Here is a 23,393-nt window from a genome sequence, read left to right as displayed (position 1 = left end):
ATTTAACCAAAGGCAACAAACTTTAAATTAAAGATCTGAGAGGACTTATAGATTATGCCACTCGATCTTACAAATCATGCCTAATTTTGATAAAGTCCTCTGACCAGAGGCAACAAACTTTAAATGTTAAAAGCTCTTTTAACCAAAGGCAACAAACTTTAAATGTTAAAAAGCTCCTTTAACCAAAGATAATGAACTTTAAATGGCTCATTTAACCAAAGGCAACAAACTTTAAATTAAAGATCTGGCAATGGTATTTGAAAGGTTTTTCTAAACAGAGGATTTATATCTTTCCTGCTTTTACTTTTCTTTTGTTGGTTTTGGATTGTCCTAGACCCATACATCTGTTGTGTCACATGAATGCGTGAATGACATTTTCATGTTTTTACAATGCCATGCAATAAATGATGATCATGATACAAATGCACTTATTATGCAAAAGAAAAGACCATCTTTTTTTTTTGTTGTCATTTTTCTTTAATCCTTAAAATTTCTCAAAGTTTGTTTCTTTTCTTATTTTCTTGAATCCCAAGCATTCCGACAATTGATTAAGCTCAGATAAAAAAAGATTTCCCTTCATATCCCATATTCCATGTCAACCACTTTATGACCTATAGGACACTTTTCTCATTAACTTTTGTTCCTTACTATTTTGCTTATCATTTTAAATCTCCTTCAAAATAATGTGTGTGTCTTTTATGGTCATTGTTATTATTTCATCATCTTTTGAATTTCAAACAATTATAACACATTGCACATTTTTCTTTTTAATGAGAGGGACAAAATGAATGATAAACAAAGTGGTATTTTATTTTGGTAAAAGAGAAAAATGTTTCATGTGTATAAAAAAGGATAGAACAAGGACAACAAGTAATCATATAACAAATATTCAGATCATCATGAACTAATTCATCATGGATTCTTTTATGAAAGCTTTTGATTGGTGCCCTTGACTTTTTTGAAAATGTAACAAACCAAGCAAGCCTAAAACCAATGAGATCTTCTAGCACATATTAAGGATTGACCCACTCCATTCATTATCCCTCTTTTTATTTTTATTTAAGCTGTCATTTCAAGTTTTCAACTCAGATATCTTTTCAATTTATTTTTGTTTATTTTTATTTTTTTAAGCATAATACTTCTTTATTTCATCGACATTGATTGGATTTGGCAGATCATCTCCATTCATTCTTGCCAAGATTAATGCCCCATCAAAAAAAGCTTTTTTTTTACCACATATGGCCTTTCCTAATTAAGAGTCTATTTTTCTCGAGGATCATGTTGGTTAGAAAGAATCTTTTTCAATACTAATTCTCCCTTTCGAAATTATCATGGGTGAACTTTTTTGTCACAAGCTCGCATCATTCTTCTTTGATACAGTTGGCCATGGCAAAATGCAACTAATCTCTTTTCTTCAATGAGATTTAATTGTTCATATTAAGCGCAAACCCACTCAACTTTTTCTAACTTAACTTTTATGAGAACGCGTAAAAAAAGAATTTTAACTTTAATGGGTAACACCGTCTCCATCCTATATACCAATGAAAATGGTGTAGGTCCTGTAAATGTATGAATTGAAGTTTGATAAGCATGTAATGCAAATGGTAGCTTTTCATGCCAATCTTTATACACATCTGTCATCTTTTCAATAATTCTCCTTATATTTTTATTAGTCGCTTCAACTGCCTCATTCATCTTTGGACGATAAGGCACTGATTTATGGTGTTTGATTTTAAACTGAGCATAGACTTTAGTCATCATTTTATTATTCAAATTAAGAGCATTATCCGAAATGATCGTTTCTGAAAGGTCATATCGACATATGATCTTTTTTTTGATGAATTTATAAACTACCATTCTTGTGACATTGGCATATGAAACTGCCTCTACCCACTTTGTGAAATAATCAATTACCACTAAAATGAATCGATGTTCATTTGAGGCTTCTGGTGTAATAGGCCTTATCACATCCATTTCTCACATAGAGAAAGGCTAAAGTGTTGACATAACATGCAAAGACGTTGGAGAAACTTTAATCTTGTCTGCATAAATTTGACATGTATAGCATTTTCTAGCATAGTCAATGTAATATTTTTCCATTATCAACCAATAGTATATTTCTCTCATTATATGCTTAGTCATCATGTGATCATTTACATGAGTTTCATAAACACCTCCATGAATTTCTTTTAGTAACTTTTTGGTTTCAGCAGCATTCACTCATCTCAATAGTATTTGATCTCGACTTCTTTTATATAAAATTTTTCCATCTAGAAAAAAACCTATTGCCAACCTTCTCAACGTTCTCTTATCATTCTTTAATATATACTATGGGTACTGTTGATATTTAACATATTGTAATATGTTAAAATACCATGGTTTTCCATCAACTCCTTCCTTAACATTTGAATAGTGAGCTGGTTTCTCTCACAAGCTCAATTTGATGGGTTAAATTTTAGTATTTTCATTTAATTTGAACATTACTGCTAATGTAGCTAATGCATCAGCTATCTAATTCTTTTTTCGAGGTAAAGGATGAAACTAAATATTCTCAAATTTTTTGATTAATTTTGATATGTAATTTTGGTATAAAATCAATTTTGAGTCTTTAGTTTCCCATTCTCCTCGCAATTGGTATATGACTAAGACAGAGTTTCTATAAACTTTTAAAGCATGGGCCTTTCTTTCAAGAGTAGCTTGAAGACCCAGAACACATCCTTTATATTCTGTCACATTATTGATGCAATCAAAATTAGTTTTACAGTGATTGAGTAGTAATCTCCTTCTAGAGATATCAAAACTACTCCAATACCATGCCTTAAAGCATTTGATGCACCATCAAAATACATCTTCCATATATCTTCATTATGTTCTTATTTATCTTTGTGCAGTACAGACATTAAGTCTTTATTTGAAAAATTAAATGTCACAGGCACATAATCTTTATGAGCGCGTTCTGTAAGAAATTCAACAATAACACTTCTTTTGATTTCCTTTTGAGACACATATACAATGTCATATTCAGAAAGTAACACTTATCATCTTGCTATTCTTTTCGATAATAAAGGTTTTTCAAAGATGTACTTGATTGGGTCTAATTTTGTAATAAGCCAAGTGGTATGATACAACGTATATTGTCTGAGTCGATGGACTATCCAAGCTAATGCACAACACATCTTTTCCAACGATGAATACTTTGACTCATAATTAGTAAACTTTTTGCTCAGGTAATAAATGGCTTATTCTTTCCTTCTTGTTTCATCATGTTACCCCAAAACACATCCCATTGATTTTTCATACATCGTTAAATACATGATAAGAGGTCTTTCAAGGACAAATGACAGTAATACTGGTGAGTTTGACAAGTATTCTTTAACTTTTTCAAACACTATTTGACAATCTTCATCCTATTCTCTTGACTCGTGTTTTTGAAGAATCTTAAATATGGGATCACATTTGACTGTAAGTTGAGAAATGAAACAAGCAATATAATTCAATCTACCTAAAAATACCCTTACTTATTTTTGTGTGCACGGAGGTGGTAGCTCTTGGATGGCACGTATGTTATCTGAATCCATCTCTATTCCTCTTTTACTAATAATAAATCCTAGTAATTTTCTTGAGGTTACACCAAAAGTGCATTTAGTTGAATTAAGCTTGAGCTAAAACTTTTTTAATCCTCAAATAGCTTTCTGAGATTAGTCACATGATTTTTTTTTCACGAGATTTGATAATCATGTCATCCACATACACCTCTATTTTTTTATGCATCATATCATGAAATAGAGTTACCATGGCTCTTTGATAAGTTGCCCTAACATTTTTCAAATCGAAGGGTATGACTTTATAGCAAAATGTTCCCTATACTGTTACAAAAGTAGTCTTTTCCATATCTTCTTATGCCATCTGAGTTTTATTATAGCTTGAAAATCCATCCATGAATGAAAATAGAGAATGCTTAGTGGTATTGTCTACTAAAGTGTCAATATGAGGTAATGAAAAATTATCTTTTAAACTTGCTCTATTCAAATCTTGATAATCAATACACATTCTTACTTTGCCATCTTTCTTGGGTATTGAGATTATATTCGCCATCCATTGGAGATATTTGATCACTTCTAAGAATCTTGCATCAAATTACTTTTTCACTTCTTCTTTTAATTTCAATAATATTTTAGGTTTCATTATTCTCAGCTTCAGTTTAATTGATTTGCACTCAGGCTTCAGCGGTAGCTTATGCACTACAATTTTAGTATCCAACCTTGGCATATCTTGATATGACCAAGCAAATACATCTACATATTCATATAATAACTTTATCAACTCCTGCTTTATTGGTGATGACATCGAAATACCAATCTTAACTTTCTTTTTGGTTTCTTCATCCCTTAAATTAACAACTTCAATGGCTCATTGATGAGGCATGATTTGCTTCTTTCTTGTTTCACTAATCTCAATAATTCTGGGGATATTGCAAGGTATTCCACATTTTTTTCATCATCGAGTTCATCAATATAAACAAAATTTTTAAAATCAAATCTTGGAATATTGTCATGATGATCTTCATATTTATTATTCAGATACTTGAAAATAAGTGAAATGGATGAAATGTAGAAGGATGCATAGTAATACAAGGAATTAAAATGAAAGAGGCAAAAAAAAAAAGATAAATATGCTACACTTGTCATTTATTCAATTGAAAATGAGAAAACAAACACACATAAGATATTTAATGCTTTTAACAAAAGCATTTAGATTAGGTTCAACATATTACTTTGGAGAAAATTTAAAAACAACAGGTACTCTTTAACATGCCAATTTTTCAATTTTGCACCAAAAAGAGTAAGATAAACTTATGGACAGCTTGGATCTTCATTTTTCTTTTTTTTACCCACCATTTGTATAAAAAATTCAACGAAAATATCTTTCAATGATGGTGTGGACTCTTTTTTTATGTTGCCTACTACATCTGGATAGATATAACCAGTTGAAATGAAAGTCTCGTAAATGGAAAGAAAAGATAGGCTCTCAATTTCTATTTTTTACCTCAAAAAATGAGCCAACTTTTTTTCTCTTTTTTCTTCTATGAACTTCATTCCTTCTTTTCGAGTTAGCTTGTACCCCAGCCCAAACCCATCATTTTTCTTAGGCATTATCCATGGTCGTTGTATCCCTTGCAAGTCAGTCCACACTTATTGTCTTTTTCGTATCACTTCTTTAAGTGTCATCTTGAAAGCTTTGGATAGACATGGAATAGGTACTTTTGATCCTTCACCCACATAGGTTGCATTAACGAATTTAAAAGATCTGAAAGAACATTCTAGAGCTTTCTCAGTTACTTCAACATATAATGTGGTAGAGGGTTTAGTCACCAATAGGTCTTTTTCACCAACAACAATGACCATCTTTTCATCAATTATGAATTTTACTTTCTGATGTAGAGTGGAAGGAATAACTCCTGCCATGGTCTTCTCAAAAGATAACTATAGGAAGGAGCGATATCCATGACTTGAAAGACTATATCAAAAGTACATGGTCTAATTTAGATTGGTAGCTCAATATTACCATCACTTAATGACGAGTTTCATCAAAAGCCCTCACTATCAAATAACTTATCTTTATGTAAGACATGTCAACTGGCAATCTAGATAGTGTAGTCATAGGTATGACATTCAAAGAAGATTTATTATCAATAAGCACATTTACCAGTGTTTGATCCTTATATCTTGTAGAGATATGTAAGGCCTTAGCATCACCTCTACCACTATGTAGAATCTCATAATCACTAAATGATATATAATTTCTCACTGTGATATTTCTCATTATGCGATCAAGTTTTTTTATAGATATATTATGAGCTACATAAGCCTCGTTGAGTACTTTAAGCAAAACATTTCTATGAGGTTCAAAATTTAACAATAATGAGAGCATAGAAATTTGAGCTGATAAGCGATTTAATTACTCCACTACACTATATTCACTGTGCTTAATAAGCTTCAAAAACTCACAAGCCTCTTTTTCTGTAATTAAATTTTTACATTCTCGATCTAAGACTAGGGCTGGGTGAGTCTTTTGATCATTGGGTGATTTATATTTTTTTTCTAAGCTCTTTTCTCTTTTATTTGCTTTTTCTTTTCATGCTCTCTCAAATGCTTCTGGGGTATAACATTGCCCACTTCGAGTTATGCCTGCTATGCCAGTTATATTTGCTATGCTTGTATTACATGAGCCATATGGAAGAGAAACATTATCCAAACCTTGTGATATGATATTACAATCATATTTCCAAGGGATTGCCTTATCCGATTTGTACGGGAATGGGTTAGGGACCTAAATTGTCGCTTTTGGCATAGTTGTACAAACTGGTTCGTCAATTTTAACACTCAATTTTTTATCATAAAAGATTGTGACAAGCTCAAAATTAATATGAACTGGCTTATTAACCTTAGCACTTGGTTTTTTCTCATAAAAGATGATAACAGGCTTAAAATTCATTTGATGAGTCTTACTTTTAGACGAGTATTTTGTCACAACATTCACTGAACTTTTTTTATGTTTTTCATAAAATTCAACCAAGAAAAAATCTATCATTCTTTGCAACTGCTGTCGAAATGCTTTACAATCTTGAAGCGAATAACCAACTATCCCCATATGGAATTCACAAGTGTGATATGAATTATATGAAAATTTTTCATCATCTGAGTTTTCAAGTATTGGATGAATCATATTTGCTTTCACAAGGGTAGCAAATAATTCATCCATAGGGGTTTTGATCTCACTTACTTATCTTTTAATATTCTGAGTTATTTTACTATTTAAAGCATTTATTGATCCTTTACCATAATTAGGTAATGGATTGGCCTCTACACTTGGTTCGACCTTAGTTATGAAATTTAAAATTTCGTTATCAGTCAAGCTTTGCACCCTACATTTGAAAGTTGTATAATTTTCCAAAGAATGGCTCTGAATTCAATAATGATAGTCACATGAAGCTTCAGGATCATACCACTTCGGATATGGAGGTTTCAAGGGCTCTATGGGCTGTCAAGCCACCAAGTGTTTTTAGAATAACTGAGAAAACAATTCTGTGTATGTTATAGGAATTGGATCAAATCATTGTTGCTTTCGATTATTTCGAGGTTCCTTTCAATTAAAGTCTGTGAAATTTGCCTGAGAGAAAGGTTGTGGTGAAGGTGCTCGGGGGCAAACATTGGCTTGAAAAATAGGTCTATGGGTTTGCATTGGTTGGTAATGGTATGGGTTTTGAGAAATGTTAGAAATGGTTGGGTAAAAAGATTGGTATACAAGATATGAATAGTATGGGATAAAAGGTCTTGGTTTTGGTTTTTCAGTTGTGATAGCTTATACTTTTACTTTTTTTTTCTTGGATGGTCCTCATTTTTTTGATCCAAAAACATCACCTCTATCAATTTTTCATTTTTAATGGCATTTTCTATTATCTCTCATGTAATCACCATATCAGTAAAGTTTTTCATAGTATGACCAATAAGCCGTCATAGTATGATGCCTAAAGAGTATTGATGAACATAATAATTGTTTCTTTCTCGATGAGAGGAGGTTGAACTTGGGTGGCAACATCTCGCCATCTTTGGGCATATTCTTTAAAATTTTCATTAGATTTCTTTTTCATGTTTTACAAGGACATCTTTTTCATGTTTTACAAGGACATCTATCATGTCACAAATAAGGCTGTAAATGAATCAAATATGAACGAATGAACATATGTTTGTGTTTGTTTATTTATTTTTAAATGTATTTGTGTTCGATTTGTATTCGTTAAGAAAATTATTCTTTGTTCGTTTGTTTAAATAATATGTTGTTCATGTTTGGTTTGTATTCATTCAATTAAGTTAAATTAGCTCATTCGTGAACATTAAACGAATATGTTTACGAATATATTCACAAATATATATAAATAAACACATTCATGAATAATAAATAAATCATAACCAAATAATTTAAACAAACAAACCTTAAACAAATATAAACGAATATAAACAAATATAAATGAATATTAAAATAGGATTAGGATAAAGGATAAAAATATATTTTTATTAGTATTATTATAAACGAACAATAAACAAATAACAAACGAACGAATTTTAAATGAATCGTAAACAAGTTTGTTCATGAATATAAATGAATGAACAGATAACTATTTATATTCAATTCTTTTAACAAACGACCGTACAAATTATGTTTAAGATCGTTTGTTAAACTTAGTAAACGAACATAAACGAACAAGAACTGAACATATTTACTAACGGTTCATCGAAAATTCTTTTCACTTACACCCCTAGTCATAAATAGTTTTGAATTATAATAAAATATTTAATTTATTATTTGAATTTAAAAAATTTTTAATATAATATTTAAATTATGAATTTATTAATTAATATGATATTTGAAGGATTATTTGTCCTTTAAATATCATCATTTGAAATTAACTATGTTAGGATTGAATATTATATTAATTAATTAATTTATAGTTCATATATTATTAAAAAAATTTTAAATTTAAATATCACATTAAATATTTTATTATAATTCAAGATCTATATATAACATTAATCTTTTCAAAATAATTCCTACCAAAACGATATAAATTTCACCCCATATTTTTTTACCCAAACGTCATCTTATGAAAAAAAAAAAAAAAACCTAACTAATCAATTTGAAACAAAGAAGGGTTAAAGTGAAAATGTATGTAAAACATTCACTGTAAACCAAATGCAAATTACCAGTGGGAAAGGCAAGCAAACCTTATTAGCTTTGGTGTTTGATAATTGTTCTATATACATGTGGAAAATTTTTTAGATTATATATGTGGTATTAGATAGTTCTCGTGGTTTTTCATTTAATAATTAGTTGTTTTTAAAAATAATTAATTTTTATAAATATTTTAACAAAATATATTATATTTTAATAATAAAAAGATTTTAAAATTTTGAAATATCGTATTTAAAAATTGTTTCTTTAAATTTTATATTAAATTTATCTAATTATATTTTGATCAATTTATTGATTTAATTCATTAATTTTTTATGTCTTTTATTCTTTATGAAATTTAAAAATTCCATAAATAATTTTCCTTTTGGTTTTTGAACATATTAGAAAGAAAAATCCAAAAATATTTATTTCACTTTGAGGCTAAAAAATAGCACGAGATTTGGCGGGTAAAGTTTTATTGGACGAAAGCACCCTCTACAATTGCTCAAAAAGACATAACATAATCGTTAGTTCATCAAACGGGACTACTTTTACCCTTTTAAAAAAAGGAAAACCATAGAGTTCCCGCCAATTCAAAACCCTACAAAAATCTATTATTATTATTATTATTCGTTCCAAATTCCTTACATTACATATCGTCAATGGTAGAATATGAGGCCGTCGATCCAATTCGATTGCAATTCCTCGATGGGAAAGGTCAGAAAGATCGTGAAACTTGAAAAAAAATCAACAAGGTAAACTCGGAGGCCTTAATCCTCGTCTCCTATTCCATTGATCTTTTCCTCCGATTCTTTGCCGGGAGATCGATCGAAGTCGCCAATGAGAGAAAAAGATGGTGAATCTCAATCACCTAAGAACTGCCATTAAAAGGCATAGGCCAACGAGGATGTCCTTCTCGACTCACTCCCCATTCCAGCCGAGTCTACGCCATCGGTTACTCAATAACTGGTCAAGATCGTTCCCGGCTCGTTGGTGATAAACCCTTCTCGGCTGGAGCTCGCTGCATGGACCACTTGTATCGTAAGCCAGGAAATGAAGCTCCGATTCAGATAAATGAGGCATAGCTCTTTTTATTTATTATCAAAATTTAATTAAATGTTAGTTTGCTTTTTGACAAAATTCCTTAGATTTGTTATTTGTTATTTGATTATTAGCACCAAAATATCAAGAAATCGAAATATTTTCCATCTTATTTTTCATTGCAATGGCAATTATTAATGTTGAAGATTACAAATTACAGGAGCTAATTTAGCTCCTTAACATACTCAATGCCATTGCAATATTATAGCTCAATCTCCTCAGTGTTTTGCAATACTGCAGCTCATCAAACCAAAGACCTTCCATGTTTATATGCAATGGTACCAGCAAAATCACATCCACTCATCTCTCCCAGTTTTTCTATTGATTGTTAGGCACTAATTTCTGATTCTTGGTTAATTATTTCCTTTTAAAGTTACTTTCTATTTTTCTGTTCAAGTCTTGTAAATCTTTCTTTGTCATTTGTATATATATTCTTGATTACATCAATGAAATCAACACAGCCTACAAAGCTCAAACTGTTACATGGTATTAGAGACAGTTTCAAGCAAACTTTAGGTTTAAAGATTCAAGGTTGAACAAGAAACATCAACACTTGAAAGACTAGAACGAAGAGACTTGAAATGGCAGTCGAATCATCAACTACTAAAAGCTTAGCAAATGAGGTAGCCTCTGCAATGACCTCCAAAGAGAAGCCATTGCACTACCAGCTGAACAATTCTGAAAAGCCAGGCGATCATCTCGTAACTCACCTACTGAAAGGGACAAATTATCCTACTTTGAGATGAACTATTCTCAATGCCCTTAGTTCTAAACACAAGATAGGGTTTGTCAATGGAAAAATACCAAAACTAGTATCAGGAAATCCATTTGAAGAAGATTGGGAAACCTGCAACGCAATGGTAATGTCTTGGCAGTTAAATTCTTTTAATGAAGAACTTCATAATAGTGTGCCTTACCATGATACAGCTTGTGGAATTTGGAATGAGCTTGGGGATAGATTCTCTCAAGGAAGTGGTGCTCGGATCCATGAGATCAAGAACGAAATCACTAATACTCAGCAAGGGGACATTACAGTGCTAGCCTATTATACCAAACTTAAAGTTTTGTGGGATCAACTTGGAGTCTATACTCAATATCACAAATGGCTGCAATGGATGCACATGTGGAGTAATAGCTGCAGAAAGAGAGCAGGAAAAACTTCACCAGTTTATAATGGGACTAAATGATTCCTATTTAGTGGTAAGATCAAGCATTCTGTGCATGGAACCATTGCCTACTCTCAACAAAGCTTACTCTCTGCTACGCTATGAAGAAACACATCAAAGTGCCAACCTAAGGCCAAGCAATGAGCCAACAGTTTTTAAGGTTCAATCTAGTACAATCAAAGGCTTGAAGCCAAAGATTAAAGCAAGAAACCCAAGCGTGATCATTGTAACAAAATAGGACACACAAAGGATAAATGCTTTAATTAGTTGGTTATCCTCCAAATTGGAAGTTCAAGAAAGGAAGGCCTGCCATCACTGCAAATGTGGCTACAACTAAGAAAGAAATCTATTCAGGCTTATCTCAAATAGTGCTAAACACAACTGGCATGAGCAAAGAGCAATATGAACAACTACCTGCTCTCTTTGGTGCTCAGAAAACAGCAGCAATAAACCAAATTGGTAATGTAAATTAAGTTTGTAAAGGAAAGGTAAAATGGATCTTAGATAATGGAGCCTCAGATCATATAATTTCGAGAAGCTAACCTATTGAAAAATTAACAAAGGCTACAAAAATCTATCAAATTGTCCCTCCCAAATGGTGTTTCAGAAACTGTTAGGATTTCTAGAAAAATCGATATAGGCTTAGGCTTTAACTTTTAAAGATGTCTTGGGCCTTTATTCTCTTGAAACCTTATTTCTATAAGCAAACTAATAAAAGATGGAAATTGTTCTATCACTTTCTCACCAAATTCTTGTGTTTTGCAGGACCTGAATGCCAAGAAAGTGATTGGAGTGGGTAGTAAAAGAAATGGCCTCTACTACTTTGATGAAGAAGGCACAGCATAAGTCAATGCCAGCTTCACCAAGATTTGGGGAGAGGTACTCCATAAAAGGTCGGGACACCTACCAATGTCTAAGCTTGGATAGATTTTTCCTGAGATAAAAACAAAAAATATTGAGCCATATGATACTTGTCATCATGCAAAACAGACCACACATCCTTTTCCATGTAGTATGAATAAAACCTAAAATATTTTTGAGTTGATTCATTTAGACATTTGGGGTCCTTACTTAACTAAGTCTTGTAATGGAGCAAGTTACTTTCTTACACTAGTGGATGATTTTTTACGAAGTACATGGGTTTACTTAACAAAACAGAAAAATGATGTTGCTGAAATCTTTGAACTTTTCTTTAGAATGATTCAAAACCAGTTCAAAGAAACTATTAAAACCATAAGATTTGATAATGCACTTGAGCTTGTGGATAGCAAACTAAAGAAATTCCTTCTTTAAAATGGTATTTTACACCAAACCTCTTACACTCACCCCAACAAAATGGAGTGGTTGAAAGAAAACATAAACATCTCCTAGAAGTTGCAAGAGCTCTTCATTTCCAAGTAAATCTTCCTTTAAAATTCTGGGGTGAATGTGTTTTAACTGCCACATACTTGATAAATATTCTTCCTAATTTAAAACTAGAAGAGAAATCACCCAATGAGTTGCTTTTTAAACAAAAACCAAACTACAATCATTTAAGGCTATTCAGTAGTCTCTGCTATGCATATAACAACCCAAAACCCTTAGACAAATTTGTTTCTAGAGCACTACTCTGTTTTTCTTGGGTATTCATCCGAAAATAAAGGATACAAAGTGATAGATCTTGAAACGAAAAGACTTTTTGACTCACGTGATGTTGTATTCTATGAAGAAAATTTTCCTTACATTGTTGAAAATGCACATACTTATTCTCCCATTGAAAAAAAGTCAATCAATAATATCTGTCCCTCTATATTACACCTACTTTTTCTTACATGGACAACACATAGTAGCAAGACATGATAGAACCAACAAACCAAAACTCCAATGAGCTCTCAAACTAAGAAGAACATGAACAACTTATCAATGACCAAAACATGGAGCAAGTAACCAGACCCCTAAGAGACTGAAGACCCCCAAGAAGATTGGCAGACTATGTTTGCAATTTCTTATCAAAGAAAGAGTCATCCAAAGACACCACTCCAACCACTTCCTTAGCGGGTAAAAATTTAGAAGTTCCAATTTCATTACAAACTAACATTACATCTATAGATTATGTAGAACAGGTAACAAACATCGATCACAACAGCAAAGAACCAAGGACTTAATCAGAAGCTGTGGTCAATCTGAAATGGAAGGACACAATTGACAAGGAACTTGAAGCACTCTCAAGCAACAATACTTGGACATTCACAACCTTGCCTAAAGGAAAAATGGCTATCAGCTCCGAATCAAGTATAAGGCCGATGGATTTATAAAACGATATAAAGCCCGCCTAGTAGCTAAGGGATACAAACAAGTGGAAGGCATTAACTACAATGAGACCTTTGCCCTAGTAGCAAAACTAACAACAGTTCGATGCCTACTTGCAGTAGCATCAATGAAAGGATGGGAGTTAGATCAACTTGACATCAACAATGCCTTCCTACATGGAGATCTTGAAAAAGAAGTCTTCATGCAACCCCTACCAGGATATTCTTCTAACAATCCAAATTTGGTGTGCAGACTAAATAAGTCACTACATGGACTTAAGTAAGCCCCTCGTCAGTGGTTTGCTAAACTCTCATCTGCTCCCATTGCCTATGGTTTTCACTAAAGCCAAGTTGATCACTCCTTGTTCATCTTAACAGGTAAAGGTTCTTTTATTATCATACTCGTGTATGTGATGATCTAATTTTTGTAGAAGATAAATGTAGACACTCCATTTCGTCTTGGGTTATTCTTGAATCTCGAGTTTGTTTGAATTGAGCTTTGAACTTAACCCATTTGGTTTGGCTTTATGATATGAGTTTTGAACCCAAAGCAAGCCATTTGTTTTTATTGATCAATAGCCCATTTCTTGATTTATTTATTTTTTCTTTTATTATTATTATTCTAGAAATGAAAAATAAAAGATAAAAAAAGAGAGATAAAATAAGTGATAAGATTTGGTGGATTAAATTTTTGAAATTCAATTGCTCCTTGAAATTAAAATTCAAATTGAAGGGGATATGATGCTTAATTTTTGAATTGAAATCCTATCTTCATTATCTTTATTTAAACTGTTATTCAGAACACAAAAAGGAAGAGGAAAAACAGAAATATCAATTCGACCAACAAAAATTCACAGCCTATTGCCATATCAAGGACCTAATACCTTTCTTCACACATTCCATTTCCACACTGCCACCTATTTACTATACCTCATCACACCCAAAACCAACACAAACCAAGCAAATTCAAAAACATAGACCCAATCCAGACAACTAGTAGCTCACTGTCGCCTGAAACCATCCAATTTCACAACCACAAAAACCCAAATTCAACCCAATAAAGAGGAAAATTACAGTAAATAAGAGAAACACAGTAGTGAGAAACAGAAAACAAGTAAGCAAGATTCAACAACCAGTGAGCAAGTCTTAAGTTCACCAGCATCCTCAAACCAGCACGAGTTTGCCTCCATTCCTATTGTCAACCCAAACCGATAGCAACCATTTCTTAGCTAAGCTTACTGTCTCTTGAACCCAACAATTTAGCAATCTATAGCCACACTGAGCCGTCCCTTAAGCTATTCCCCATTTCTAGTCAAACCATTCCCAGTTACCCAGTCCCACCAATCACCAAACAAAAAAGAGCAGTCTGGCATCCAATTCCCAGCCACAACCGTTGATAGTTTCCCTATCCACGCCAACAATCAACTCAAGACAAAGCAGAAGGCAAACAAATTCTCACGAACTCATGAAACCACACACTTAAAACAACCAAAAGCCAAGAACCGATCCTGCCACCATCCTCAACTCTCCATCAATCATCCCCTGTCAATAAGCCAAAAAAGGAAGCAAACTAACAAAAAACTAGAAACGAAGAAACAAAGATTTTTTTTCCTCCTCTTGGCTTTCAGTTTGGGTTTCCTCCAGGAAGTTTCGAGTCTCCAAATATACTGAAAAGATACACAAAGGCAAGGAAGAGAACATACTTGGAGACGGCGGCCATCAGAGCGGCGGAGAAGAGGGAGAAAAGGCCATGGCTTCAACTGCAGATCTAGGCCGCTTTGGACGTTTTCGAAGGAAACTAATCTTATAAACCAAAAGATGAGGCTGAAAGGATTGATTCTGGAAATTTTGTAGTTTTCTGTCGCCGGTGGACGACTTACAGTGACGACAGATGGCGGCGCGGTTGAAGCTCCGGTGCTAGTTTTTGGGGAAGGCTTGAAGAGCTGAGCTTCTTCATCTGGAACCTAGAGAGAGCAGAAAAATTTTAGTTTCTTAGAGAGAGAAAAAATGAAAATGAAAGAAAAGGTTTAAAAAAACACAATTTATAGTGACTGAATACGACGTCGTTGGGGAATAAAAGAAGAACCGGATCCTTTAAAAGATCGCGCGCCGGCCCACTTAAAGACCGGACTCGATCGCGACCCTCTTCACAAACCTGACCTGAGCTATGTAGCCATTTCTAAGCCGAAGCCAAGTCACAGAGCTTCTATGCCGATCTTGAGTCTAGAGCCGAAGAGCTTCTAAGCCGATCCTGAGTCTATAGCCGACAATCTAAGCTAATTTTTTTAGCCGAGGTGCAATTTGTTTTTGGTATTTTTTTTTCTTTTGTTATTTTGCTTATTTATTTATTATTTCTTTTGAGTGAATTTTAAAATATATATAAAAAAATTATTTCAAAAAATGATGAATTTTGGAATATTAATTTTTTTAAATAAAATAATATTTCAGAAAAATATTTTTAGAAAAAATTGAAGTATTAATTTTTCTTAAATAAAAAAATATTTAAAAAATATTTTGAGGAAAATTTTTTCTTAAATAAAAAATATTTCAAAAAAATGTTTTAAGGAAAAATTGAATTATTAATTTTTCTAAAATAAAAAAATATTTTAAAAAATGTTGAAGGAAAGAGTTGAATATTAATATATTTTCAAATGAAAATTTTTAGAAATTTGAGAAAAAAGTTGAAATATCAATTTTTTTAAATTAAATTTTTTTAAATAATTTCGTAAAAAATAAAATAAATATTAAATGATTTGACAATAGTGTCTTTACAAGAGAAATAATAGTTTTTTTGTATAATTTTAAAGTAAAAATTTTTTTAATTTTTTACTAAAAGTATTAAAGTCAATTAAGAATAATTATAAAATATTAACTATCTGATAATATTTTTTTTTTAAAAATTTAATAGATAACATAAAATCAAGCTGATATTATGTTTTGATAGGCGTTGTGAGAGCGTCATAACTTTTTTCACATATAATCATACTCTCGAACCTAGTTTTAATTTCGTAAATATTGAATTTATCTTTTAAAAGATATCTGAGTAAAATTTGAAATTTTTTTCAAAAACAAAACAGATACAATTGCGTAATCAATTGCATATAAATAAAAAAAATTAGTGATAACTTTTTTATTATGTCTAATAATAGGTCTGCGTATATATATATTATATTATGACAATAAAACAAAAAACAGAGAATTTAAAGAATACTTAATGGTTGTTTTCAAATCAAAGACCTCGGCTCCTCGAAGTACTTCTTAGGACTAGAAATTCAACAAACCAGCGATGGAATTTTTCTTAACCAACATAAGTACGCCAAAGACATAGTTCAAGAAATGGGACTATAGCAGGACTATAGCAAGCCACTTAAGCTAGGACACCAATCTCGGAGCAACATCATCTGTCAGCGAAGGCAGGAAAACTTTTTGAAGATACGGAAGCTTATAGACGCCTCATTGGTTGACTCATATATGTCACTCTCACATGACCCGACATAGCATATGGAGTTCACCTCTTTAGTTCATGCAAACTCCACGAGTCCCCCATTGGAACAGGGCAAAAAAGACTTGTTCGATATATCAAAGGAACTCCTTCACAAGGTGTTTTCTATCCCAGTCATAACACTTTATATTTAAAAGCTTTTTGTGATTCAGATTGGGCTACATGCTCAACCACACTTCGATCAATCACTGATTTTATTATTTTCTGAGGTGAATCTCCTATCAGCTGGAAGTCAAAGAAACAAAATGTTGTCTCCAGATCCAGTGCAGAAGCTGAATATCGAGCAATGGCTGCTATAGTGGCTGAAATGATTTGGCTGATGAAAGAACTATTTTCTCCCTTAAATAATACAATTGACTTGTACTGTGATAACAAGGCTGCAATTCATATTGCTACCAACCCTGTGTTTCATAAAAGAACCAAGCACATTGAAATCGACTGCCATTTCATTCGAGATCACCTTCATCGTTAGCTCTTCAGTTCCAAGTACGTACCAACTCAATGGCAGTTGGCTGACATCCTCACAAAAGGGTTAAGTGCAGAAGACTTCCAGCGTCTGCTCAGCAAGCTGGGAGTTCGAGTCCCTTCCTCACCAGCTTGAGGGGGGCTGTTAAAGATTGCATATTACTAGAGCTAATTTAGCTCCTCAATGCAGTTGCAATATTACATCTCAATCTCCTCAGTGCTTTGCAATACTGCAGCTCATCAAATCAAAGACCTTCCATGTTTATATGCAATAATAATACCGGCAAAATCACATCCACTTAACTCTCCTAGTTTTTCGATTGACCGCTAGGCAATAGTTTCTATTCTTGGTTAGTTCTTTCCTTTTAAGTTACTTTCTATTTTTCTGTTCAAGTATTGTAAATCATTCTTTGTCATTTGTATATATATTCTTGATTACATCAATGAAATCAACAGAGTATTGTGGTTTTCATTTTGTAGTTTTCATTATAAACACAAGGATAACAGATAAAACAGTTTTTTTTCCTCTCAAACTGACTTAACAAACTGAATTTATTTTCTGCAAACGTATCTGTTTTTTTTCCTTCTTCAAACTTACAATTAGCTTTTTCCAGTGAATTGAATCAGAATTGGATTTCATAATTTCAAGGCGACAAGGGCCCGGAAAATGTTGATACCACTGAAGCTGTTTCATCTCTTAGTTGAGATGCGGAGTTGGGTAGAGGAAATATCCTTTTTCCTTGCACCTTCTTTCCTTCTTTTATCAAGGATTTACTTTGAGTTGCTGAGTTTATGCTGTTTGACCCTAACTGTTGAATACTCAGAGAAAGCCTTCGGTTTGAAGGGGTTGAATTGCCAAAACCTCCATTTAAACTCTTGTTTGAAAGGCGCCGATTGCTGGTGGTTGGCCTGGATGCAATGAAGTTTTCTTGCTCAACGACTGCCTGGCTCTGGACCTTCTTCATATCCTGAAAAATGTTTTACCTCATTCAAAATTAGGTATGGGTATTCTAGTTTGGTTGAATGTGGAATTATACTGACCCGTTGCCTTTGCTTTTCTTCTTCTCTTTCTTGCCTAAACAGGTTGTACTCTTCCAACATTGCCAAAAGAAGTACCTAGATAACCATAGATGTCATTTCCAACATAGCAGCTTGTTTAGTTGATTAGTCGTGCTTGAGATATTATATCAAAACCATAATTTCAATTTAGTGCATAGAGAGTTTTTAAACCTAGGGTTCCAAGTAATCAGTTCAAGAGTTCAGAGTTCCATGTCTTGATGCTCTCCATAATGATTTACCTGTAAACTTTCTTTGGTTTGCTAACATCTTATGATCTATTTTAGTAAGGTTTTTGTGGACCATATCTGGCTAATGCTATATAATCATACTCAAAAAAGAACCTCCAGTTCGAAATTATTGCATAAGATTTAAAATTTGGAACAAGAAATAGTTTCAGGTGTATAATTATATCAGCTCTACATAGATCTCGAGATCCCTATCTTGATGTGAGGCAACCTGGACCTATAACGAATTAAAGTTAGTGTTAAACTTGCAGATGAAGCTTTTCGACATTAAATAAGAACGAAATGGTTTAGTATTTCTGGGAGTTGGTTTAATGATCTAAAGAAGAAAAAAAACGCTTCTTTGGAGGAATCAATTGCTTCAATGTTTGAGTGGCTTGTAAAGTCATTTAGAGGGAGGGTGTGTCTTAAGTTGAATTGAAATACTTATTTGAATTGATCCAGGAGGTAAAAGCATGTGGTAGTTCAGAAATAACTAATTAGGAGTAATGTTAGATCTGAAGTCCAGAACATTAAAACCGAACAACTTCTGCTGAATTTAGTTGCTAATGTTTTTCTGATTACGTTGGATTTTTTATATTGATCATACCGTTTTCAAACTACTGGCCTGTGTTTTAACTTTAGGTGAAGGATGGTGCTTCTTTTTCCATTTTCAGTACATACATCTTATCATCACACAATCAAAGAAGCGAATGTTTGTCAATTTTGTTATCAGAGGAATATATGATCTTACCTCATCATACAAGAAAACTTTCTTTCTTTCTTCTTCCCAACTCTTAGTTTTTGCTATGAGTGAATCCACCAATGCTGCATGAAATCATTTTGTGAAAATTCATATGTTCAAAAATAAATTAATAAATAAATAAATACATACATACATACATATATCCATTCGTGCTCACAATAAGGCTCACTGGTTTGACACTTGAAAAAAACATGCTTCAGTGATTTAACTGGCACATTTTTATAACTGTTTTGCTTCAGGCTAGTTAATGAATTCAGTGTACTATTAGTTAATGAATTCAGTGTACTATTAGTTATGCTTATGCACCTTGTAGAAATTTCTCCGGTTTGACAAAAGTAGGTCAACGCGACAAGGGCTTTAATGAGTTTCAGCTTCTATAGGAATAAGGTTTTTTTTTTTTTTTTTCTTGTTCTTTTCTTTTTGATGGATAGGGAATGAGTTTTTCTAGTATGGAGGAACTTTTCTATTTTACCTGGGATTTTGTTGACTGTTACTCGGGCCCTTTCTGCACGTCTCAGGTTCCTATGAGCACCTCTCCTGACTGAATATCTTTTGTCATCCTGAAAATATTTATGAAATAGGAAACGTTAAACAGGTTCAGCGAGAGAGATAACTAACTAATTATGCAGATAAATTGTTGTGAGGTCATTAACCATGCTATATTCTTCCAGCCAGCGCTCCTCATCACGTGCTAGTATCCATTTTTCCACCTTCTCCATTATTGATTTTCTGCTGGAGGCTTCTTCCTTTGCTCTTGATATCTGTTCATCCATGCTCATGAGGAGATCGGCATGGTCAATCTCCCCTTTTGTGGGATATAGTTAGATCATGGATTACTTTAGACTTAAACAAGTACAAAAGAAATTATCTTGAAAATAGATGTTATCTGGTTAATCCCACCTGAGTTTATGAGGTTTAGTATATTTTCCATCTCTGATCTTGAAGGAATCTCCATGTGTGATTTATTGCATATCTCTTCAAGCTCATTTTGTTTCTTGAGAAATAGCTCTTTCATTTTGCTTGCCTTTAAATGATCCAATCTCTTGACTTCTGCTTCAGCCTTGAAACATTAAGAAAAACTTTTAATATATAGTTGTTTTGATAGTTTGAAGTGATGATGATCTTATAAACCAACCTGTTGGATTATCTCCAGGGTAAGGCTTCCAGGATCAGATACTTCTCCTGATGAGACTGATAATAGATCAATAATGTGGGAAAACAAATAGCGATCTCCATAGGGTGTATCCATTAGGCTCCACAAGTTTTTCAATGCTTTACCAAGTTGGTGAAGCTGCAAAGTTGACAGAAATTGAGCCAAAGATTTTCTCATGACTATCAAGGAAAAGGAAGAACAAGTGATCGCGGAGGAATCTTATGTAATTCTTGGCTAATTGAAGAAGTAAAGGTTAATCACTCCAGTAATCAAAGGCTTCTGTTTTTACCGTGATTTATGTTTATGTTGTCATTTATGTGATAAGATAACAATTAAGAACTATTTACTTTTTGCTACAGGCCTACATCATAGTGCCAGCTCCTCTGACAAGATCTGTTCACAAGAATGCCGGCATGGCATTTTACCTTCTCAAGACGCTTTTGTTTTTCTTCTTGCAGAGACTCCACGGTACTGTTGAGTTTGGCCAAAATACCATCACTTATGTTTTTTGAAATCCCACACAACTCATTCAAGCTTGGGTGAACCTTCGTAATAATCATGGAGGATTCCATCCCCAAGGTTGCAGACAAATTGTGAACAGCCGCTATATATTTTTCCACTTGCTGGAGTCTGTTGTTCTTCAGAAGAATGAAACAGGAAAACAGAGTATAAGATGTTACTTAGGAATTCAGGATGATTCCTCTGTACAGATTCCTTAATAAAATTTCGAGGCAATTATTGTACCTTCTCATTGTGGAGTCGTTGTAGCTCATTCTGATATTCCTCAAGTTTCTTCAAAGAAAGATCGTTCTCGTTCACGGTGACATTTGTTACTGAGTCGTCATACTCGGACTGACCAGCAATTTCGGCAGATATTTTCTGAATTTGGCCTTGTACAGCTTGGAACTGGTTCACTCTCTCTTCTTTCCTCAACCGCATATCCCGCAATGCTGGAGTAATTGAATCAAGTTGTTGCTTCAGTGTTCCTGTCATTTTCTCAGGCTGCGCAGACAATAAGTAGAAGGAGGTTATGAAACCCAGCAATAAATTAATGAAATGAACGCTAGCTTCAAACAGGGCAGAGATTGCTAAATAAGGTACCCGTCCGGGAAGAGATCGTTCACCAAGGGACAAAAGAAGGTGAGTAAATTCAGCTTCAGATTCTGCCAATTCCTGATGCAGGCGAGCTCTTGATATATTTGCACGGTCAACTTTTCTCCTATAGACCTCCAGACACTCATGTTCTAATTCGAGTAGAACCTTTTCTCTTTCTAACTGATCTTCTCCAACTTCATCCCATATCATCTATTCCATTACAAATATCAGTAAGTGTAGAGCAGATTACAACCAAAGCGCATGTAAGATATGAAAAGGGGAAAAAAGTGAAAAAACTCTTGCCTGCAATTCTTGAAGTAAATATCCACATGAAGTTTCTAACAATGCGGAGCTTCTCATTGCAGGAGGCGCTTGGAATGATCCCATCTGATGATCTGTGCGTCAATGACAGCTTCTGCTGGGACACTTGAAACTGCTAGAAGCTGGACGCTTTGGCTAGGACACTTGGACTACAAGAAGGTGGAAGCTGCTGGTTAGAGTTCTTTGATAAGCAACCAAACCATGTTCAGAGAAAGAATAATGGGCTGTGAGCTTTTGGGTGTGAGTTTTTGCTTAAAAGATAAGACTTAAAGAGGTAGGTGCTCCTGAAGCTTTAGGTTCAAGGGTCATCCAGTTTTGTGGATTTTCCAGGTCCAGCCTTTCCCTCTCCTTTTTATTTTGAATATAAGTATGAAAAAGCACAATATGACTCTCCCCATTTTAATAAGTTAAGCCAAGTTTCCTTCTTTAATAGAATAAAATGACGTTTCTTATCCATGTATGTATTACTAATCAAGCATTATATTTTATGTATTACATGAACATTCAACTTAGGTAAAGTCTTAGATTAGATTTAACAGGAACTTGATTCCGAAGCAATCTGTACCCGAACGGAATAGTTTTGCAATCCCATGTTAGAATGTCAGACTCAAGAACAGTTATGCTTTTGTAACGTGATTGAACTGCACAATGCAAATGATCAGACTGAGGGATCAGGCCTCCATTACACTGGCTTGGAGAATCTGAACCATCTTGTGCAATGGTTCAGTCTTGAGAAGTGGTCTGCCCTCCACCATGTTTAGCCAGTAATAATATGGAGTATTACACAATTGTGAAGGTCAAAGATTTCCAATTTGCATTAACTTTGATGAGATTCCATTTTGGTTAGGTAAGATAATATAATATTCATGCGACTTGGGAGCGGTTAGTGAATCATTTTCAACCCAACACATTCCACCTCATTTACCTTTTTTAATAAGACGTAATTGGAGTTAAGGTGTCTTTTCCTTTTCATTAGCCCCTCATTCAAGGATGGATTTAGGTGTGGCGATTTTGAGGATTTGATGCCAAGAGTGCCAAGACTTAAAAACAAGCTCTATTACTTTATAGTTGCAAGTACCTGTCTAGAAAAAGGGCAAGTGAGACCTATCATCTATGGAGTTGCTTTGCCGCCTCAGTATGCAGACAAAAGGCTTCTAACTTAAGACTAGGGACCATAATCAGTTGGCATAAAAGAGACAATTTTTTAGTTCTTTTAAGAATATTCTAAAATTGTAAATATATATATTGTTATTTATGGTTGTCAATGAATGAATTCTGATCATTAAAATTAAAATTTAATTTTCTACTGACAATTATATAATTGTTGGTTTTTATCTATTAATTTTTGTAACCTTACAAGATTGAGCTATGCTTGTTTATTAAATCTTCCAACCTTATAAACAGACATGTCAATCCTATAAATTTGATTGTATAATTAAAAATTTTAAAATTATACAATGGAATAATAATCTATATGTTTAATTATACTCTCCTAATACGAGAGGCTATAAGCCAACAAAATCCAC

General features: G+C 33.3%; 1 protein-coding gene, 1 long non-coding RNA gene and 2 pseudogenes across 2 annotated transcripts; 2 read left to right on the top strand and 2 right to left on the bottom strand.

Annotated features, from left to right (window-relative positions):
- The first annotated feature begins 9,223 nt into the window (after positions 1-9,223).
- Positions 9,224-10,484, top strand: LOC149520157 (uncharacterized; annotated as a pseudogene).
- On the top strand, positions 10,413-13,707 carry LOC149520156 (uncharacterized; annotated as a pseudogene).
- Positions 13,708-14,030: 323 nt separating this feature from the next.
- Positions 14,031-15,303, bottom strand: LOC149520155 (uncharacterized). The gene is made up of 2 exons (XR_016333043.1): positions 14,989-15,303; positions 14,031-14,827 (listed from the first exon to the last, which is right to left on the bottom strand). It is a non-coding gene; the product is annotated as an uncharacterized LOC149520155 (long non-coding RNA).
- Positions 15,304-17,696: 2,393 nt separating this feature from the next.
- LOC111317486 (65-kDa microtubule-associated protein 8-like) lies at positions 17,697-21,989 on the bottom strand. Its single transcript, XM_022919917.2, has 11 exons — positions 21,850-21,989; positions 21,553-21,756; positions 21,196-21,453; positions 20,877-21,089; positions 20,434-20,589; positions 20,199-20,358; positions 19,952-20,103; positions 19,771-19,858; positions 19,287-19,360; positions 18,294-18,368; positions 17,697-18,220 (listed from the first exon to the last, which is right to left on the bottom strand). The coding sequence occupies exons 1-11, from the start codon at positions 21,931-21,933 to the stop codon at positions 17,897-17,899; spliced, it is 1,788 nt and encodes a 595-aa protein (XP_022775652.2). The 5' UTR covers positions 21,934-21,989; the 3' UTR covers positions 17,697-17,896.
- Positions 21,990-23,393: the final 1,404 nt, after the last annotated feature.

This window comes from Durio zibethinus, chromosome 2 (genome assembly GCF_047325235.1).
Source record: "Durio zibethinus cultivar Kanyao isolate XHJ-2024 chromosome 2, ASM4732523v1, whole genome shotgun sequence".
Taxonomy (NCBI): Eukaryota; Viridiplantae; Streptophyta; class Magnoliopsida; order Malvales; family Malvaceae; genus Durio; species Durio zibethinus.
The sequence above is the reverse complement of the archived record's forward strand: the minus strand, read 5'-3'. Positions and strand labels throughout refer to the sequence as shown.

Excerpts from the sequence above, each read along its gene's own strand:
- LOC111317486 (XM_022919917.2), bottom strand. The coding sequence starts at position 21,933 with ATGGGATCATTCCAAGCGCCTCCTGCAATGAGAAGCTCCGCATTGTTA. Across the intron at positions 20,104-20,198 it reads ACTAAACCTCATAAACTCAG|GGGAGATTGACCATGCCGAT; the intron begins GTGGGATTAACC and ends ATCCCACAAAAG. Across the intron at positions 18,369-19,286 it reads AAGTTTTCTTGTATGATGAG|GTACTTCTTTTGGCAATGTT; the intron begins GTAAGATCATAT and ends ATGGTTATCTAG.